The sequence below is a fragment of the Piliocolobus tephrosceles genome, chromosome X (assembly GCF_002776525.5).
Source record: "Piliocolobus tephrosceles isolate RC106 chromosome X, ASM277652v3, whole genome shotgun sequence".
Lineage (NCBI taxonomy): Eukaryota > Metazoa > Chordata > Mammalia > Primates > Cercopithecidae > Piliocolobus > Piliocolobus tephrosceles.
In genome coordinates, this window is record NC_045455.1 from 81,178,787 (window position 1) to 81,199,468 (window position 20,682).

The window sequence follows — 20,682 nt, forward strand, 5'->3', positions numbered from 1 at the left end:
ACTTTGACTATAATGTGTAATTCTCTTTCAGATCCAAGTAGTTTGAGACTTCACAATTCCTAATGTGATTTAAATAGAACCCTTATACACTCCCCTAGCCAGGTATACTGCATGTTTAAAACTAATTCATATATGTGCATGCTTTATCTTACCGAGAGTCTTTGTTTTGAAAGTTTAAAAAACAAAAAGAGTATGATAAATTATATTAAATAGTTTTACTAAATTAGTATACTCACTACTGTACCTACTTCCTCACTTAGTGCAATTAAAGCAAAAATATAAGCTAAAATTGAATAATTTCAGGTCCATGAAGCATATTATCTTACTTTCCTTCTAAATCTTTAACTCTTCTTTCCAAGTTACCAGTAATATTAACAAGTTCTTTATTATGTTCACTATGTAATACGTATATTTCAAATTTTTGTATTTTAAATACTACATTAAGCAAAATAGTTTTATAAGATTATTTCAGAATTATTAACAAAAGGCATGCCATCAGTATTAGAAAATATTCTGAAGAATAAAAATGTTTATAAAGAGAAAACAGTTGAGAAAAAAGCATCTTTGAACTAAAAAGAAACATATAATAAAAACTGACTACATTCCAAAAAAATAGAAATAACTCTTAAACCGTATTAGAGAAAGATTTTCACTAAAAATTATATTATACCACATTTTACATCTAAAACTCTCCATAGAATTTATAAAATTACAGTTATTACTACCTTATATCCAGGTCCTAACTGATGAATTGCAAATATCTGTGCTGGGTTGAGTGCTTCACTGAACACATACACGGCACCAAGTTGACCACAGAATACCCTATTTGCATCAGCAGTTTCTGATGATCCAAGAAAGCACTTGTCATAGCTCTATTTTTAAAAGTCATAAAAAAAAATCAAATGCATTATTTTTAATGACAAAAAGGTTTAAATCCTTAAATCAGCCTCCATTATCAAGAATATTTTAAAATATAACAATAATAATAGCAGAAAGCATCAACTAAGACTTTATTTAAATAATAAATGCCAGTCAAGTTTTTTGGGAAAAATGATCAGTTACATGCACACTTATGTTTAAGCAAACAAACAGTAGCCACCTACTCAATCTTCAGACTTACCACTTTTCAAATATTATAGTTAAAGGCAAAAGAGCTTATAATTATTTATTTACAAAAGTTAAACTAATATACAACTGTAATGATGTACAATGATCCATATAGAGAGAGATTGATCTGAATCAAGGGAATGACTATTCCAACATTTAATCATGAACACATAGGGTATAATTTTTTTATTCTACTTTATTTTTGAAATTACGAATCTATTCCTCTATTCCTCCATATTAAGTAAAAGACACAAAGAAAATCAATCCCTTCTCATATATGAGTAGGAATTACACAGAATCAAATAAACAATAAGACTAAGATCTGCTTCTTAAAGCCAATGATACAGTGCTCTCCACATGAGGAATTCCGCACTGAAGAAGCCAAAAGCTTAACAAGATCTTTCCAGCCTCTACTTCTTACACCCCACCCACCCATACCAGGGAAAGCAGTCATGGCTCAGTTTCCTTCCCCTAACCCCACAGGCTATTTCACACCTTAGAACGAATAAGCAAGAATTATATATGTAAGAAGTACTTTTGGTACTTCAATAAAGTAAAAAACTGTGAATGGGGTACAAAGGCAAAAAAAAATTGTCGTCATTAAATACCCAATCTTTAATTAGAAGTATAGGAATTTTAACTGCCTAAAGTATGTATATATGTGTTATTATCTAGAATTCTCCACTTCTTAGGGCACTATTACAAATAACCAAAAAAGTAAGCTTTTTTCTTTCCAAGATACTGTCTTATCATTTAATGAGTCAAGAAGACCACTGGGGTTTCTTCCACTCTATAGTAAAAAGACTCTGGAGAGAAGATAAAAAGGAGAATTTCAACTGTGTATTCTAATTCTGAAAACAACATTCTATTAAATATTTATTGGTTGTGGCTCAACCATGAGTTTCTACGGCAGAGAAAAGTAACTTTTTCTATAAAGGGACAGACAGAAAATATTTTAAATTTTGCCTGCCACACCTGGTTTCTGTTCCATTCTGCTTTGATTTGGTGTCTCTTAAAAAAAAAATAGTTAAAAAATTAAAAGCCAAGATTCTTAACCCCCAGCTTATACAAGACCAGAAACAGGGGGAAGGTCTGATTTGGCTCATAGGGTGTAGTCGGCCAAGTCCCGATCTACGGGACAAACTATGGACCATATGCACATATGCACATGCTAGCTAAAAGAATACAAAACAGGATGAGCAAATCCCTGCCCTTCGGGAGATGAAAGCCTAGAGAGATGCAAACAAAACTGAGAAATGAATTGTGTTTAAGAGGTAAGTTCTTATAAAACCAGGTATGCTTGAAGGGTTGTATATTACTGAGCTTGGAGGTACTTTCAACAGTAAAACAAACCTTTCACTTTGGCTCTGACAGGCCAGAATGTAGACAATAGAAAGTCCAAAGTAGAGAAACCATAAGGACCCTTGAGGTTTTAATTCTAGTTATCCTCTACCTAGAATCCTACTGTGTCACTTCTTCCACTGCTAACATACTGGTAGAAACTAATACAGTCTCTTTGTTTTATTGCAATAAGCGATTTAAGTGATCTTCCTCCTTCAGTAATTTCCCTTCAAAATATTCTCAGTACTGCAGGCAGACTGATGGTTTTAAAATAGAAGCACACATCACTTCTCTGCTGAAAACTTTCCAAGGATTTTTAAGCTGAGTAAGATGCGAAAGCCCAGGTCTTGTTTGCTTTTGAAGGCCAAAATGATTTCTGCCTAACCTCATCTCTTAATATTATTCTGCCTCCTCCTCCCTCTGCTCCAAACAAATTGCCTTTTCCTTGAACTTTCCTATTCTGCCTCAAAGCCTTTGCACTCACTGTTCCCACTGAATAGAATAAGTTCCCCACACACTTTGCTTGCTCAACTCTTTCTGCTAAAATCATCTCTGCAACATCTGGCTTCTCCCTTCCCTATACCTACACTTTCTGTATGCCCAATTTATTTTCTCCATAGCATTTATCACTATGTAATGAATAATAGTGACCATATGTTATACTTCTGTTTAGGGTCTTCTTACCATATCTAAATAGGGGGTAAACCACATTTTTTAGTGCTTGAAGCTAGAAAAAACAGAACATAAGATTCAAGGTTTTTGATCTAAAAAACTTAAAACTTTGGCCAAATGTTTCCGTTTTTTATCACTAATCATGTCTTTTAGCAATTTTCTTATACTAAATTTAACAATGAAAGATACATTTAATAAAAAGAATAAATTTTCAAAGCTTTAAGTTGCTAGCAAACTATTTTATAATTCAATTCATATTGTAATGATAGATCATACTCTCAAATTAAAACACAGAAAAATAAAGACTTACATCATTTGTGTTAACATGCCAAGCCATATCACCATAAGATACCAGCTGTCCATTAACATAACACCGAATTTCACTGTTCCTCCATCGATTGTAAATGTGGACAATGCTGATCATGTACCACTTAAATAAAAAAAAAGCAAATATATCAATATGTAATGTTTGGTTATTATGGTGTGAAATGCAATTATAACATTCATAAAACCCTATAAGAATATGCTGACAGGACTATTAATGATCATCTAACACCACTTCCTCAAGCTCCCCCTCCAATCTCTCATTTCACAGATGGTAGAAGTAGCACATAAAGAATATTCTTGGAGAAGACAAGAACTAAAATCCCTTGACCTCCAGAGCAATATTCCTTCCACTATACCAAGATGCGAAATTGTGGAAATACAATTTATTTGTGTTCATTCATTTAAAATTTACATTGTGCCAGGCACTGCAGATACCCAAGGCTGACCAGTTCTCCTAGAATTTATGAGCTAGTGAAAGAAATATATATGACACAATTAAACAACTGTAGAATTATAAATCATGGTGATTACAGTAAGGAGAAAAAGAACAGTATAAACTGAAAAAGAATAAACTAGGATTCTACTTTGGATTGCGTGGTCAGGAAAGATCTGTCAAAGAAACAACATTTTAGCATCTATAATAAGATTTAGGTAGCTTCAATTTCACAATTTAGACTTAGTAAATCCAGTGATAATTATATATTTAATAACTTAATGTGGGAATATTTATTAAGAATAAATGAATGAGTTCATATTAAGTGCCCATTTTACAGTTACTGGTATCAAAAAGCATTTTAAGTATCTATTTTAATATGGATGGTTTTGATTTCTGAAACAACCTTTAGTCGTTTGAGAGTTAATAGCCTAAAATTGAGCATATAGAAATATTTTTTTCTAAAGTATAGAAAAATACAAATGATTTGTAAACATTTGAACAAGTATGCTTTCTGAAGGGGGGAAAATTAACTGGTTTCTCCCTCCCTCCAAAATATAAAATACAAACTTTCTTCTACAGATTATTTAAATGCACTATTCAATTATTTCATATATATTTTGAGAAATAAAAAGTTATAATAATCATTTATCACTAAAATATTAGTTATTTCAAGGTATCTAAAATACTTTGAGCAAAATTCAATTTTGTTCATTTCAATTTAGAAAATAAAAATAGACTAGGCACAGTGGCTCATGCCTGTAATCCCAGCACTTTGGGAGGCCAAGGTGGGCAGATCAGCTGACGTCAGAAGTTCGAGACCAGCCTGGCCAACATGGTGAAATGCTGTCTCTACTAAAAATACAAAAATTAGCCAGGCGTGGTAGCATGTGCCTGTAATCCCAGCTACTCGGGAGGTTGAGGCACAAGAATCACTTGAACCTGGGAGGCAGAGATTGCAGTGAGCCAAGATTGCACCACTGCACTCCAGCCTGGGTGACAGGACAAGATGTTGTCTCCAAAAAAAAAAAAAGAAAGAAAAAAAGAAGAGAAAAGAAAAAGGAAAAAAAATAGTGTGTTAGAGAACTCAAAAAAGTCAGTAATACAAAACAACAGTGTCCTTCTATAAAAGCAAGGTCAGGTCAAAACATTTAACTGTCTAAAACGTACATCCTTTTTTAAGTTTTTTTCATTCCAGGTAATTATTAATTTATTGCAAACTAAGTCTTTCACTTGATTCAAAACCAACATATATGTTAGCCCTGATTAAAATCAGAAAATCTTTAATGTAGTCATTTAACAATTGTTTCTAAATAATACAAAATTATCAAGAAGAAACCATAAAAAAGAGTGTCAAATAAATTTAAGAAAAATCTTACAGAATTTTACAAGCATAAGAATTAAAGAGTGCATATATTACCTTCACTGAATTTGAAAATATTCAACCAGAATGCTACCTAAATAACATAGAAGATACAAACTTTATATTGTGGAGTAAAATGTGTAAAAACTTTGCATTTTTAAAGAGAAGGGACACAAATAAATGCCTACATATAGGCAAAGATTTCCTGCCCAAAGACATTTTTAAGATAAATACTAGATGTAATCTTACACTTATTGGTGTACTTGCTATAAAAAAAAGTACTCATTCAAACAATACTTACTGAGTTCTTACTACTCCAGATAACTCAATGTTCTTACTACTCCAGATAACTCAATGTACTGGGCAGGAAGAATTTTACTTCATAAAGACATGAATTGGATTCCCAAGTTACTAGCTCTATGGTTTTTGGCAAATTACTTAGCCTCTCTGAACCTATTTTCATCTCTGAAAAAGGGAAATAACAATGCCTACTTTATGGATTCCTTGTGAATATTATAAATAGATAATGTATGAAAACTATGAAGAAAAGTTTCCCATGTATTTGGCACCCATAAATGACATACCATTAACTAAACTGCTATTTTATTTTTATCTACTATGTCCTCATGATGAGGTTCATTTATGCTAAAATTGATTATTATTTACCTTTCAGAATCATTTATTCATTCAAAAAATGTACTGAGAGCCTACTTTATGCCAAGTATCTTGTCCCAAACTTGGATCATGGGTATATAAAGACAGACAACATATACACACTGAAGGAAGTTTCACTAGAGAAATGGTTATGAGAACAATATCGAGTATCTAAAATACAGATGTGGGAGTAATACAAGCAATTATTATAAGTAACTGGGAAGGAAAGACAAATAGAGAAGAAAGACTATCATAGAAGTATTCACTGAAAGAATAAAATGAACCATAAGACTAAGCTTTAAGGATGAAAAGGAATTGTTCAGTAGACAGGGGTTAAAAAAAATTCCAGGCAGAATCTTAATATGATACAGCACAAATGCTTGACAAAACTTTCCTCAGTGTGTAGGTTTAGCAGGAAAACAAAAACAAAAACAAAAACAGGCAAAGACCAGATTGTAAACAGACCTTTAGGAACCTGGCCTTTGTTTTTTGCATAATGTGGTATAACCAAATAATTCTGAGGAGGAACGTTACAACGATCAGCTCCATAGTTAAAGAAAATAACTGCGGCAATGTGGAGGTGAGATAGGCAGGCAAGTGTGGATAAAGACAAAACTGAAAAACCATCGCAAAGGTTTAGGTAAGACACCATAAGCCGCTGAACTAAGATAAAGGCATTAATAATTTTAAAGTGAGGATGGGAATTAACTAACAGAACTGATAGGAAGTGTTAACATACAAAAGGGGAGTCTAAGATGGCTTCCAACTTTCACTTAGATGGGTAAGGGTACCATCAACTTAAGATAATTAATACAGAAAAATTATTCAGATTTAGAGTTTATCAAGGTTTGCTTTTGGTTATAACAATAATATATGATAAAATTAAATGAATGAATAAACAAATGCACTGATTAATGAGTTGATCTCAGTAAAGACCACAGTACTTATTTATAAGAAAAGTAACTTTTCTCTTTCCTTGGTACATCAAACTGTACTCTACAGATAACAGACACAAGTGAGTTTTTCAATGGTTAAAAAAAAAAAAAAAAAAGCCTAACTTTTGATCTGATATAATTTGACTAAAGAAAATAAAAATAAACTTGGAAACTATGTGTGCATAGTGATATTATGTATATATAGTGAAGTCTGCCCTTAGTTTGAGACTCAAAAAGAAATTTATAAAAGGACACAACCAGTAATAAGGAAAAAAAAGATCCATATTAAGAATCCACAAGATATATATATAAAGATATGAAAATAAATTGAAGATTAAAAAGTACAGCATGGTATCAACAGTAGCTAATATGTCTAGAGCACATACTACCATTAGGTAACATGCTAACGGTTTATATCCATTTTCACAAAGTTCTAACAGCTGGTTAAGTAGTGCAGCTGGGAAAGCAAAAGTTTTAATGTAAAGATTTCTTTTTGAAAGGCCAGTAAATCCCTTATTAGGAAGGACAACAACAACTTAGCTAGGGCATCTGTGAAAAATTAAAGAAAGGAATAAATAAGAGAATGAACTTATTTTGAATAATGAAACCCAGTAAAAGCAAATATTTATGACTTTTCAAGGTTTGTGAGAATCTTCACAGAAGACTTTTTAAAATCCACATCATTCTCTGGACCTGCTCCTAACTAGACCCCTTAGAATCACCGCGTATTAGCCGGGCGCGGTGGCTCAAGCCTGTAATCCCAGCACTTTGGGAGGCCGAGACGGGCGGATCACGAGGTCAGGAGATCGAGACCATCCTGGCTAACACGGTGAAACCCCGTCTCTACTAAAAATACAAAAAACTAGCCGGGCGAAGTGGCGGGCGCCTGTAGTCCCAGCTACTCCGGAGGCTGAGGCAGGAGAATGGCGTAAACCCGGGAGGCGGAGCTTGCAGTGAGCTGAGATCCGGCCACTGCACTCCAGTCCGGGCGACAGAGCAAGACTCCGTCTCAAAAAAAAAAAAAAAAAAAAAAAAAAAAGAATCACCGCGTATAGAGAGCTTTACAAAGGAGAATGTGTTTTCCACAAGTAAACAGTGAAGAAGACACAAAATAGAAAAAGTAGGAACAAATGGGTTAAAGTGCTTTTTATTGGTTAACGACAATTTCATTTGGTTATAACTTCACTCTAATTGTCTGCATGTGTATTCTTTAAACCACTGTTTCCTAAAATTGTCTGATGATAAAAGTTACCTAGAATATTTGTTAAAAACACACAATCCTAACATGAAAAATTATGATACCAACAACTGTACTTCTAATCAATTCCACTGAAATTCAAAATAATTTGGCACTTTTAGCAAACTATCTTGGTCTCACCTTAATTCTAATAAAACAGAATTTCCAGAGCAAAGGCAATGTGATTGGTATTAAAATAATCTATTTGTATTAAAAAAGAAAGAATACAACATTATAATGAACAAATATATTTATTCAGAATCATTGCTTTTTAAACGATTTTCTAAGTATATATTAATGAATTATTGTTAAATTGATATTCTTTAATAGAAATGACAGTAACTGACATTAAATATAAAGCAAATATTTTTCACTAGAATCATGTAAAATCTAAACAACAAATTTTTGAAAATACCACCCAAAATAATTTTTCTGTATATGGCAAGACACACATCAGATCATAAGCAACAAGAAAACAAACAAAAAAGATATGAAAAAGAAATAAAGACCTCCCCCTCACCACATCTGGGTTCATCATATCTGTTATGATTGTACCATTAATCACAAAGAGTAAGGCGATATTTCTGTTAGGAGGAGTCGGTGTGCCCTAAAAAACGTTGACAATCTCACTGTCATATACCCAAGAAAGAACCCTGAACCTGGAAGGGGACAAAGCCTTAAACATGTGTGACAGGAACTCCTATGCACTCTGTCCTTGTTTTCTTTCATCTGGACTTTCAGATGGTTTGTTATTCTGACACAAAGACGGAGTCTGGTAGACAGGCAGGAAAATCTCTCTAGAAAATGCCATCTGATTATGAATCAATTATCTCTTGTAATTCTAATCATACAGTTGCACAGTTCTTTGCATTTTCTCTTTAGAGCAGTTTTTAAAATGTGTTTTGGCCTTGGCTCTGCTATTATTTAGGATATTAAGTAAAGACACATTTCGTGAGCCAAAACTAATAGCACAGCAACATTGTTCTCCTTGAAGCCAGCATTATTAAAGCATCAGAAATTAACAAAACCTTCAATCTTAGGAAACAAGACTCAGAACTACTAGGATTAGGTGAATCTCCCACAAAAGAAAAAAAAAAAAATAGTATCTGTGCATTGCTTAATCTGGGGGTTTAACATTTAGCTTTTTTAAAAAGGGGCAAATATTTATAAATCCCTAGTGCCTACAATGGTGTCCAATACTCAGTAAATAGTAAGTATTTATCGAAAGAATGCCATAGAACAGATCAGACTGAGATAATGAGAGAGGGTAACAGAAATACATCACAGGAGATCAAAACACTGATTTTATAGAAGATAAAAATCAGACATAAAAATAAAAAGGAAATGCAGACAAAGATAAGAGAAAACCATTAAAAGCATAGGAAAACCAGAGAAAGAGAATACTACAGAGGTCATAAAAGAGTTAAGAATTCTGTCATAACAGGTGAGTTATAAAAATATTTACTTTTACCTACCTTGCGTGGCTGAAAATCATATTTCACACAATGCTGAAAACCTTTTCCTTTGGACTTCAATGATGTGACTATTAAACAGTTGCCAACAAAATGAGCGGAGTAACCAACTCCTTTGCTAGTACGAAAACTGCAAAGACAACTGACAATGGTATAGTATCCTCTGATAAAAAGAACTAAACACCTAATGGCTATTAAACATTCTTATGAAAATAAAACTTATTTCCCTGTACAGTAGAAGCAGTTTAATATGTGTCAAATAAAAACTAAACAAAAATATAAAAGGTTTAGTTATAAGTAAATAGAAGAAATTTAAACTGGGAAACAAAAGACTATGAAAGCTTTTAGTATTTCAATCTAAAATTTCAGAAATACTTAAAAACAAATTAATTGCCAACAAAAACCTACCACCAAGTAGACTTTATCTACTTTTAAGGACCATTTACAATTAGCAAATACAGAACGCGTTTACACAAAATTCACATTTTAAATAACAATCTGCTCTGTAATCCTTTGAAAAGAGCTTACAAATTAAAAACAAAAAGAAAAAAAACTTTGGTCAGAGTCAAGATTGCTAAATAATGCAGCTGATCAAATAAAGCAGTACATTTTTAGTTTAAAAAATTAAAAAGATGTAACTATGAAATATAGTTGTTTTCTTCTACAGAAGCATTCCCCTTAGCTGTAAATTTAATCACAATGTAGAAAAATGTTTAATCATTGAAAAATGAAGGTACCACTGAAATTAATGTATGAGCTCCCAAAACGACTACTCTGAAGTCCAACCCCATTTATGTTTGGAAGTTCAGATGCTTATTTAAAACTTGCTCTCATTTTATCCATATATATTTTATAATAGAACTTTAGAAGATAGTAATAGCTCACGTGTTTCTTTGCTCACATTTCTGACCCAGCCATTATACAAAGAGCTTTAAATACGATTCTCTCATTAAATCCTATGGGATAGACACTATTACTATCCTCATCTTATAGTTGAAGACACCAAAAATACAGGGTGAATAGTAGGTGGTGAAGCCAGAACTTGACACAGGCAGTCTTATTTCAGAGTATTGTAAGTATTAAATGAGTTCATATATATAAACACTTACAATGCCTCGCATATAATATGGCAATCAACGAATGTTTGATGTTCTTATTCGTAAGTATGCTGACTGTGCATTACTGGCATACTAAAATTACCAAGCTTTCAACCCTTACAGATCAACACATTGTTAGGTTGATCAACTCATTCTAGTTCTCCATACCAAATAATCTTACCTTATAATTTCTTACGTAGTTATTATTAACAATTTTCAAGCATATGTCAGTTATGCTAATAGAACAAAGTAAGTGAAAAGGCAAAAATGAATGAAATCTGGTAAAAGTTTGGAATTTTTTTCAGGGACCAGCAATCCTCACTAAAATTCCCACAACTGATATACACTGAAGGAGACTGGGACAGAAAGTCTGTACCTTTGACTTTTAAACTGTAATTGAAAAAGAATGATAATCATGAGGCAGATGACCTAGAATCAATAGCAAAATAAATGCATATATACACACATAAATAAAAGTGATTTACAATGTCTTTACAGTTTTAGCATATATACATATACATATATATTTATATTCCATCTAAGTTGCCTTGAGACTATACATTTATAGAATTCAAGTACTTAAAGAAAAAAGTCCTAAATTAAACATTTACTTACCAATAAAGATAAGGTTTATCCTTATCGACATTAATGTTATTTAATGGATCCATACGAAACCAAGTGTTTAAGGTGAAGCCATTCTGATAAGGCCACTTTGCAATAGGAGGCAAGGCAATTGCCTACAAGGCAATGAGAAAAGGTACAAAAGTATCAGTTAAAGAAATGTGATAGTAGCTAACGTCAAATATGGCTTTTGCAGATTAAATAACAATCAAAGTATAAATACCAGAAAATCACAAACAAATCCATAAAATAAAAGCTAGTATTTTATTAAAACAATCTAACTATACCTAAATAGTATTTGTTGATTATAGACGCATTCAATTCAGTGAATTAGATTTTCTCTCTATGTTACATAGCGGGTTTCAGACTATACTCCAAGAAGTCCCCATCTAGTTTCATCAGTATACAGTCTCTTACACATAAGCCTCCCAATTTCAGTTTTCTATGGTTTATGCTAGGTTTTCAGTAGTAATCCATTTGGTTAAAGGAGATTGAAGATTTAAAGCCAAAAATGACTGAGCTAGAAAATGTTAACGGAAACAATATTGAAGAAATGCAAGCATTAAGAGATAATGTTTATAATGCTAACAACATTGAAACCAAGAAAGGCAAAGCATGACATTTATTACTCAGAAACTTAACCACTGATATTTATAAACAAAAAGGATTCAGATCCATTCAAAAGCAGAAAGGGAAAAATATAGCATTCCCTTGAAAATAGCAATCAAATAAAATGTAGCCATTCTAAGGAATAAATGAGAAAGTAGCTGATTATTTCACCTGACTTCAAGAAACATCTGAATGGATTCTATTTTCCTAGGCTTTATCCAAATTCTACATAAAAGATAATTATCCATTATGATTTTAAAATTAACCTGTTCCCCAAACAGATCCTCATATTGCTGATAATGGCCTTTCTCAAATAAAACACGGCCCTTCTATGTCAAAATCTTCTGCATTCAGAATAAAATTTAAATTTCTTCAGGTTATACAAGACTTCCCACATGCTATGGCTCCAACAAACTCTTTTGATTTTATCCTTCTCTACTACCCAAACCCACATTCCAAAGTACATCTAAATATACCAGCTATTCCACTTCTTTTACAGTTCCTCTTTCTATACATCATGTTGCTTCTATCCAAATCATTCTTCCTTCCAACAAAATCTCAAATATTCTTTAATAGCAGACTAATATGTTCCTCATCTGTGAAGCTTTCCTGGACTTCAACCTAGCGTGGTTTCTCTTTTCAACTGTGTTCCCATAGTTATGAGTACCTAAATCTACAGTATTATTTATAACTCTTATTGTAACAAGCTGTATCTGCATGTCTAGCCATCAAAGTTCTTCAAGAGTAAGGAATGTAATATACTCCAAGCATAATGACTGAAGATACAGAAAATACTCTGTAGGTGGCCAATAAATAATCTCAAAGTAGTCAAAGATTTCTAAGTACTTGTTAAAAAAAATACACATACACCCATACGCATGCACACACACACACACACACATACACACACACACACTATTTCAAATGAAGAGTTATACCCTATAGTAACCTTTCAGATTTTAGTATTTAAGCCATTAGTTCAGGCAGTTTTATTAACATACAATATAAATAACATTTTATTGTCAAACAATATGTAACTTTTCTTGACTCTTTAAAACAGGGAATATTTTACCTTGATCTAATAGATGAACTTACATTCCAAATATATAATGAACTCTTAGGATAATAAGATAAACAACCAAATTTTTTAAATGAACAGAAGATTGGAACATAACATCACAAATGAAGATATAAGAATGGCCAATAAACACATGAAAAATGCTCATCAATGTTCAGTCATGAATGAAATGCAAAATTAAAACTATAATGACGACCATTATAGTAGATTCCCCTCTTATCTGTGGTTTCATGGTTTCAGTTACCCATGGTCAACCACAGTCTAAAAACAGGTGAGTACAGTACGTAAGATATTTTGAAAGAGAGACAGTGAGGGAGGAGAAGGACGGAGAGACAAGACTCACAAAAGTTTTACTATAATACATTGCTATAATTATTATATTTTATTATTATTGTTGTTAATCTCTTTCTGTACCCAGTTTGCAAATTACACTTTATCACAGGTATGTATGTAGAGGAAAAAAACATAGTATATATTATATACATGGTTCAGTACCATCCACAGTTTCAGGTATCTACTGAGCCAGTCTTAGAACATATATCCCCCATGGATAAGGCGGGACTACTGTACACAACCATTTAAATCCCTCAAATTTAAAAGACTGAAAATGTCCAGGATACAGATCAAATGGGAATCTCATACACAGCTTATGAAAATATACAATGTTCTAATACAGAAAACAAATAGACAGTTTCTCATGAAAGTAAACAGGCAGTTACCATAAAACCCAGCAATCTCACTCAGGTATTTAATCGAAAGAAAAGAAAACATATGTCCATAGAAAGACCTGTGCTCAAATGTTCACAGCAGTTTTATTTATAATAGCCAAAAACTAGAAACCCAAAAGTCCATCAACTAGTGAATATCCAGGATGGACAAACTGTGCTATATCCATAAAATGCAATACTACTCAAAAAAAAAAAAAAAAAAAAAAAGACAAGAGAATAAAACAGTAATTAAAACTACAACATAGAAAATTTCAAAAGCATCATGGTAAGTGAAAGAAGCCTGATACAAAAGACAACATACCAGGCCGGGTGGCGGGGCTCACACCTGTGATCCCAGCACTTTGGTAGGCCTAGGCGGGCAAACAGCAGGTCAGGAGTTTGACAGCAGCCTGGCCAACATGGTAAAACCCCGTCTCTACTAAAAATACAAAAATTAGCTGGGCACAGTGGCAGGTGTGTGTAATACCATCTACTCGGGAGGCTGAGGCAGGAGAATTGCTTGAACCGGGGAGGCAGAGGTTGCAGTGAGCCGCGATCACACCACTGAACTACAGCCTGGGTGACAGCAAGACTCCGTCACAAAAAAAAGAAAAAGACTATATTGTATGATTTTATTTATATGACAATCTAGAAAAGGCTAAACTATAGGAACACAAAGTAAATCAGAGGTAGTAAGGAGTGGGGATGGGTAGAGGGGAATGTCTTCCAACAGGCACAAGAGAATTTGGGGGAGTGATGGAATTGTTCAAATCATTATACAGTAGTGGTTGTATGACTTCCAAACTCATCAAACTGTACTTTCTAAACTGGTAAATTTTATTATATGTAAATTAAACCTTACTAAAGTTGACCTAAAAATAAATAAATAAAAATCAGCACATGTATTTAAAACTTACCGCAGCACTACAACCAGGGAAATTGAAAAAAGTATCAGGACCGTGTCTCTGTGGCATCTGATTAAGAACTGATAATAATTTTACTGCATGTCTTGGCTGGGGAAACAATAAAAGAAATAAATGTCATTGTACAAATTTAACAATAATACTTAATATACCACGTTAGCCACTGGACTGTTTTCTAACTAGAGAGAAAATTAATTTTAAATCATTTATAAAACATTTACTAAATCACTTAAGAGGAAAGCAATTTCCATTATAAATTCAAGTATATAGCTCTCTAGAGACAAACTTTTGAACATTAAGTATTAATGAGCTAATACTGAATACCTTTCCCTCTGACCACAGCTTACCCAGATTCCACTTTCTCCTCGAAGCATGCTGAACAAAAGCTTCAACTCCTTGACAGTGATGCTGTAGCTGGCAAGAACCCCCAACATATCAACTAGAAGATCTTCAAAGGAAAATAAAGTTATTCTGAACTCTAGTCATGAGCTGCCATCTGTCAAGGTAACATACTTTTTGAAAGATAAAAGTTGTCATTGTCATCTCTCTATATATATATGTATCTAATACAGCTAAATGTCCTCATGAATAGCCATCCCAATTAACAATTTTTAACTCATTAAATAACCAAAATAATTTATTTCAATTATATGATTTTCCCCCATTAAATCACCAATGCAATTAAGCTCTCTTAGCAGAAATGTAAAATAGATTTTATATATTTCCAGAACACACACACACACACACCACAACACAGCCTGCTGTGTGCAGGGAAAGGTAGGTAAAAATATGAAAATATACAAAGATGCAAAATTGTAAATTGGTTATTGTCAAACGAAAAAGTAACAGCTGACTATATTGTCTTTCAGAATTGTCCATTCTTAATATATTCTTGGTATATTCCTTGGCCCACTAGCAATTTTTACCACTTACTCCAGGTGAGACATTATTCCAAGTGGTTTACATATACTAACCTCACAAATCCTCATACCAAGCCTATGAGGTAAGTACCATTATTATCCCCTTGTAAAATGAGTAAATTGTGGCACAGATAATTTATTCACACTGCCCAAGAACACAGACCTAGTAAGTGGTAGAATCAGGATTCAAACCCAGACAGTATAGCTTCAGAACCCTCACTCTTACACACTAGTCTGTCAGTACACGACTAATGGTATCCATCATGCTAGTGTGAGTGTTTATGTGCATATAACAGACATACCAGCACACCTAATAATGAGAAAAATTATACATTTAATCTCTTGTCTCTGATTGCTTTCTCTACATATTGTGATTAATACTTCTTCTGCCACTGTTCTTTGCAAGAAATTGAACATCTAAACATTTATACTTCATTTTCTCAATTTCTAAAGCACTTCTTAAGAATGAAACATACGACAAAGGTTATTACAAAGCAATACACATATATATTCTAAAAGCTTATAATCAATTAATAAAAAGGTTAGGTTAGGGTAAGCTGAAATACTTAGTACTGATATATAATGTATATTATTCAATATCATATCACAGATTAATAACTGGAATTTGAGACTTTAAAAAATATTTGTCATTTGTATATTTCAAAATTGAAACTTAGTATGCTTATTTTCATCAATTAATAATCAATTCATAAATAATTTTATTTAACACACAATAAGCAAGTAATCTCTACAATAAAATTGTGACAGTGAATATACCACTTTCAGAGTGATATTTTAATGAAATAAAACATGTCTCACTTAAGCAACAAAAATGTATGAAAATATTAGTATATATAGATCAAAAAGTATGTTTCTATAAAAAATTCAAGTACTGTAAAAACCCTAAGCTAATATGAAGTATTTTTCTCTTAGTCCATTTAATGTTTCTATAAAATGAAGTATTTTTAAGCAATTAGCTGCACTGGCAACTTTACAGAAGATTTCTTAAAGGTTTACATAAAATACTTTAAAAAAACTTTTAAAAATATTTGCAACATTTAAATATTTTTTCAGGTTATACAAGGCTTTATCTTATCTCCCATGTATGTCACAAAAAGTAATCTATTAACTTTGTATTTAATTAGAAATTTTTAAAAATTCCTTGCATATTATATATATAAAACACAATGAGGCAGCTCAGTTTAATTCTAATACAGAAGATATTTTCCGGAGAACAAGATTAAAAACAATCAGAAATTATTTTTAAAAGAGAAAAAATACTAATTACTTATATATTGTATATGTAACACAACCAAGCAGCTCAGTTTAATTGTATTATAGAAGGTCTTCTTTTCTGAAGAACAAGATTGAAAGTAATCAGATATGATTTTTTTTAAAAGAAAAAATACTAAGACCATGGAATTTTCTTATCAATTTGCTATACATGTTTAATTTAGCCACTTCTAGTGACACTTATACTATATTATTAAATAAAAAGGACCCCATTGAACTTAACATACTACAATACATTCAGATATGAACGTTAGTAGTGTTTTGGTGGCTACCGGTTCTTCCTTAATATAATATTCAAAGTTTAATTTCTCTATTAAAAAGCAAGACAGAGGTATTTTTCTGACATTTATTCTCTTTTCTCATATCCTTCCATCATCAAGTTCTTTTGAAGGGAAATGCTAGAAATTACAAAAAGTGAAAGTTTTATGTTATTAATATTAGTACTGAGAAAAAGATAAGAGAATTAAGGAGCTTTATATAATAGTAATGTCAAGATATGAACTTCTATGGTACAGTCACCCTCACTGTCACTGTTACATTTCAGTGTTGATGAATTATGTACCAGTAAATTACGATGTGTGTAATTTTGGCTCATTCTCTAAACTGCACTCCATTAGAGGAGCAGCCAATTTACAAAAGAAAAAAAAAAGAGCTTAAGCTCAGATATAAGAATTGAAAGATCATATGATGTTCTATAAAACATGTGTACATATAAGTCTGTATTAATACATTCCTACTAAGTAACTCTAGAATTTATAGAAATGCTACTATTAATATATCTTTATTAAAAAGGTATTTTAAGAAATAGATGTCTAAATCTCACTTTTCATCAAGTTAGCCATCAGTACCCAATACAGGGACTGCTAAACCATTCTAAAAAAAGGATATATGCCACCCTGAAGGTAATTAGATATGATTTTTAATATATTTTCTCAGAAAATCAAATTTTTTGAAATATTTAAATTTAAAGCATTCTTTTTGCAATTTTGTATTATTTTTAACCCATTTTTCATTCCATTCTTTCTTGTTTAATGTTTTGTTCCATAAATTTTAAAAATAATTAAATACATAAGCCAAAATGTGAAAGAGTATTCTCTGGTATCTGAACTACTTTCCCGGATCAGGCATGATACTGTGGAGGGTAATATCAGCACTTGTATAATCACGAAAATGCTTTTATGTCAGAAGATACTTAGGCTGAAAATTCATGGCTTACAAAAAATAAACATTTCAAACTTTAAACTTATTTTCTGGAATGATATTTGCTCTGGAATAATATTCAAAACACTTTTTCTGAAATGCATCCAGCCACACGGGAGAATGAGTGTGCAAGGTAGTAAAGGGTTGGTGGTGAAAAAATTATAGATTTCAAAGTTACTTTTTGAATAACCCAAACAACCAAAACATTAATATTTTTATCTTGAAATTCTTGGTGAATTTTATGTTCTAGCCCATAATATATTAGTTTATTTTAATACAAAAGTTTCTTCCAAAACGGACATGTCCAAAAGATACACCATGCTTATCTAAGACTTTTAGTAACTGCTGTCATAGTTGCATTTATGCCAGATTGAGTGGCACAAAACTAGGAGAATTTGGTAAAATGCTCATTATACAGAACTGTAATACCTATTGTGGTATTTTAGTTATGTAAAAGTTTAATGAAATACTACATAAAAAGATACTGTTTATGAGACTGATAGATTTCATAGCACTCCGTGGTACTGAGATTTTCTAAAATTTAGAAAACAACATCAGTAATTATGTTTGTCTACTACAGTAATTATGTTTTTCTTCTTCCACTCTTCAGGTTTTCCATTAATATAAAAAGTAAAATTTCCATACATTTCCATTTATTTTAAATCAAAGTAGTGTCAACAAATCTACATTACCTATGGAATATAAAGGGAAGTATGTGAAACTTCATAAACATTTAAGTTATACTTTCCTGTCAGACAACCCCATACCTGCTATCATGTCATCTACTGCACTCATTTTCAGCAATACTTGTTCAATTAGCCCAACTTCTGTGCTAGTCTGTAAATTCCGAACACTTTTTCGTAGAATGGCTGTAAACATGCTCCATATTTCTGCTTGACATGTTACATCACAGTGCTCCAAAAGCTCTGTCATGCATGTTATACTCTCAGCATCCTGGATAATAAAGTTCATCTCCAAGTCAAATTCTCCACCAACCAGCTGAAAGTAAACAGAAAGAAACAATGGTGTTAACATGGGAGGCTACTGATAACAGTAGAATGAAATAACAAGAATTCAAAACTACTACTCTAAAAAATTTCCAGGCTTCTGGTATAACATTAATTTTAATCAAAAGTATAAGAGCTACAGATAAGTGAAAGGTGTTGTAAGCATTGAAACTAGGGAAGAGAAATCTACTTTCCACATAAATGGAAAAGGGTGATTTCAAATCTAGTAAAATAGAGCAAACTACAGCATGTGATTCCTGGGTGGGATTCAGGAAAAATTCCTAAAAAGAGGGTTTGGACTTTAAAAGTGATAATCAACAGAAAATATAGAATTTACTAAGGATAAATTTTAAGACATGAAATTCATTTTCTTTTTTGGTATTACTAGTCTTACAGATAAGGAGATATAACTGGGGCATAAACTCCATATACAGAAGATGAAGAAATATGAAACTGATACAACTTGTAATAAATATTGAAATAATGGAATGAATGTTAAAAAATAAGTTGAACAGAAATATGCAAGATCTTGTAAAACTTTTTTTTTTAAAGCACAAATGTGAATTGGGTAAAAGAAAGCTGATTTAACAGCAATACATTTGAATTCAGCATTATGGCAAATGAGTCCAAAGTCGTACTGCCCCTCCCATTTGGCATTTTAAGTACAGTAACAGACAAATACACATAGAATAAAATGACATAATAATACTCTTTTACTCTCTGTTGATGGAATCCCATAGGAACTATTATATTCAGCTATAAGCATCATTATTAAAATGAACACTGTCAAACTGGATATCCTTTTGGTCTAAAGAATAAGATTTAGGAATAAAATAATAATCATGTACAACGTCTCACAAATTTGAAGTCATTGATTCCTTCTTTCATTCAATAAATAATTTATTAAAGTCTAGAAGTTACTGTTCTGGGAACTAGAATATATGAATGTCCAAGATAAAAACCATGCACTAAAAGTGCTAAATTCTAGGAACAAAGATGTATATGTATGTATGCATACACTACTTTATTCCAAAAAACACTGAAGGTGGCTACAAGTTATATAAAGCATGAAGGAAGACATAAAATATGAGTAGATGAGAAAAGAGGAAGCAAAGGAAAAACAAGATTAGGAACAGATGGAGTAGAAATAGGATCAAGAAGTAGAATTAATTGCCTGTCACTGAAAGGTATTCACTATTTGTGAATATGTGAATGTTCACAATATGTGATGTCAGGTAATCACCTGACAGATGACCACAGAATATGAGGTAAAGAGGATAAATAGTAATAATACCACCACCTAACCTCACGTGGCATTTAGTACTGTTTTAAATGTTTTACATCTATTATGATACTATTATTATCTTCATTTTACAGATAAGGAATCATAGGCACAGAGTTATAAGTACGTTGAAGAATGTTACAAAATGGTCGTAAGAGACTCAGGATCCAAACACAAGAAGTCTGTCTTCATGCAAGTTCATACAAACATTACAATCTCATTTAAGAACATTTTTTAGGAGGGAGGTGAGGTAAAATGGTAGAACAGAAAACTCCACAGATTGTCCCCCTACCCCTACCACAAGCACATTAAGTTAACCAACAACTACACAGAAAAAAAGCACCTTCATAAGAGCTAAAAATCAGGTGAGCACTCACAGTACCTGGTTTTCATCTCATATCGCT

General features: G+C 32.1%; 1 protein-coding gene across 2 annotated transcripts in view; it reads right to left on the reverse strand.

The window, feature by feature from the left end:
* Positions 1-20,682, reverse strand: part of NBEA (neurobeachin) — a 743,995-nt gene that overhangs the window by 623,750 nt on the left and 99,563 nt on the right. For both annotated transcript variants that reach the window (XM_023208811.1, XM_023208812.1), the window contains exons 2-8: positions 18,757-18,988; positions 14,924-15,024; positions 14,571-14,666; positions 11,254-11,375; positions 9,545-9,671; positions 3,431-3,550; positions 726-872 (exon numbers count right to left, since the gene is read on the reverse strand). In XM_023208811.1, the coding sequence (XP_023064579.1) occupies positions 726-872; positions 3,431-3,550; positions 9,545-9,671; positions 11,254-11,375; positions 14,571-14,666; positions 14,924-15,024; positions 18,757-18,988 (945 nt within the window). The remainder of the gene's footprint in view (positions 1-725; positions 873-3,430; positions 3,551-9,544; positions 9,672-11,253; positions 11,376-14,570; positions 14,667-14,923; positions 15,025-18,756; positions 18,989-20,682) is intronic.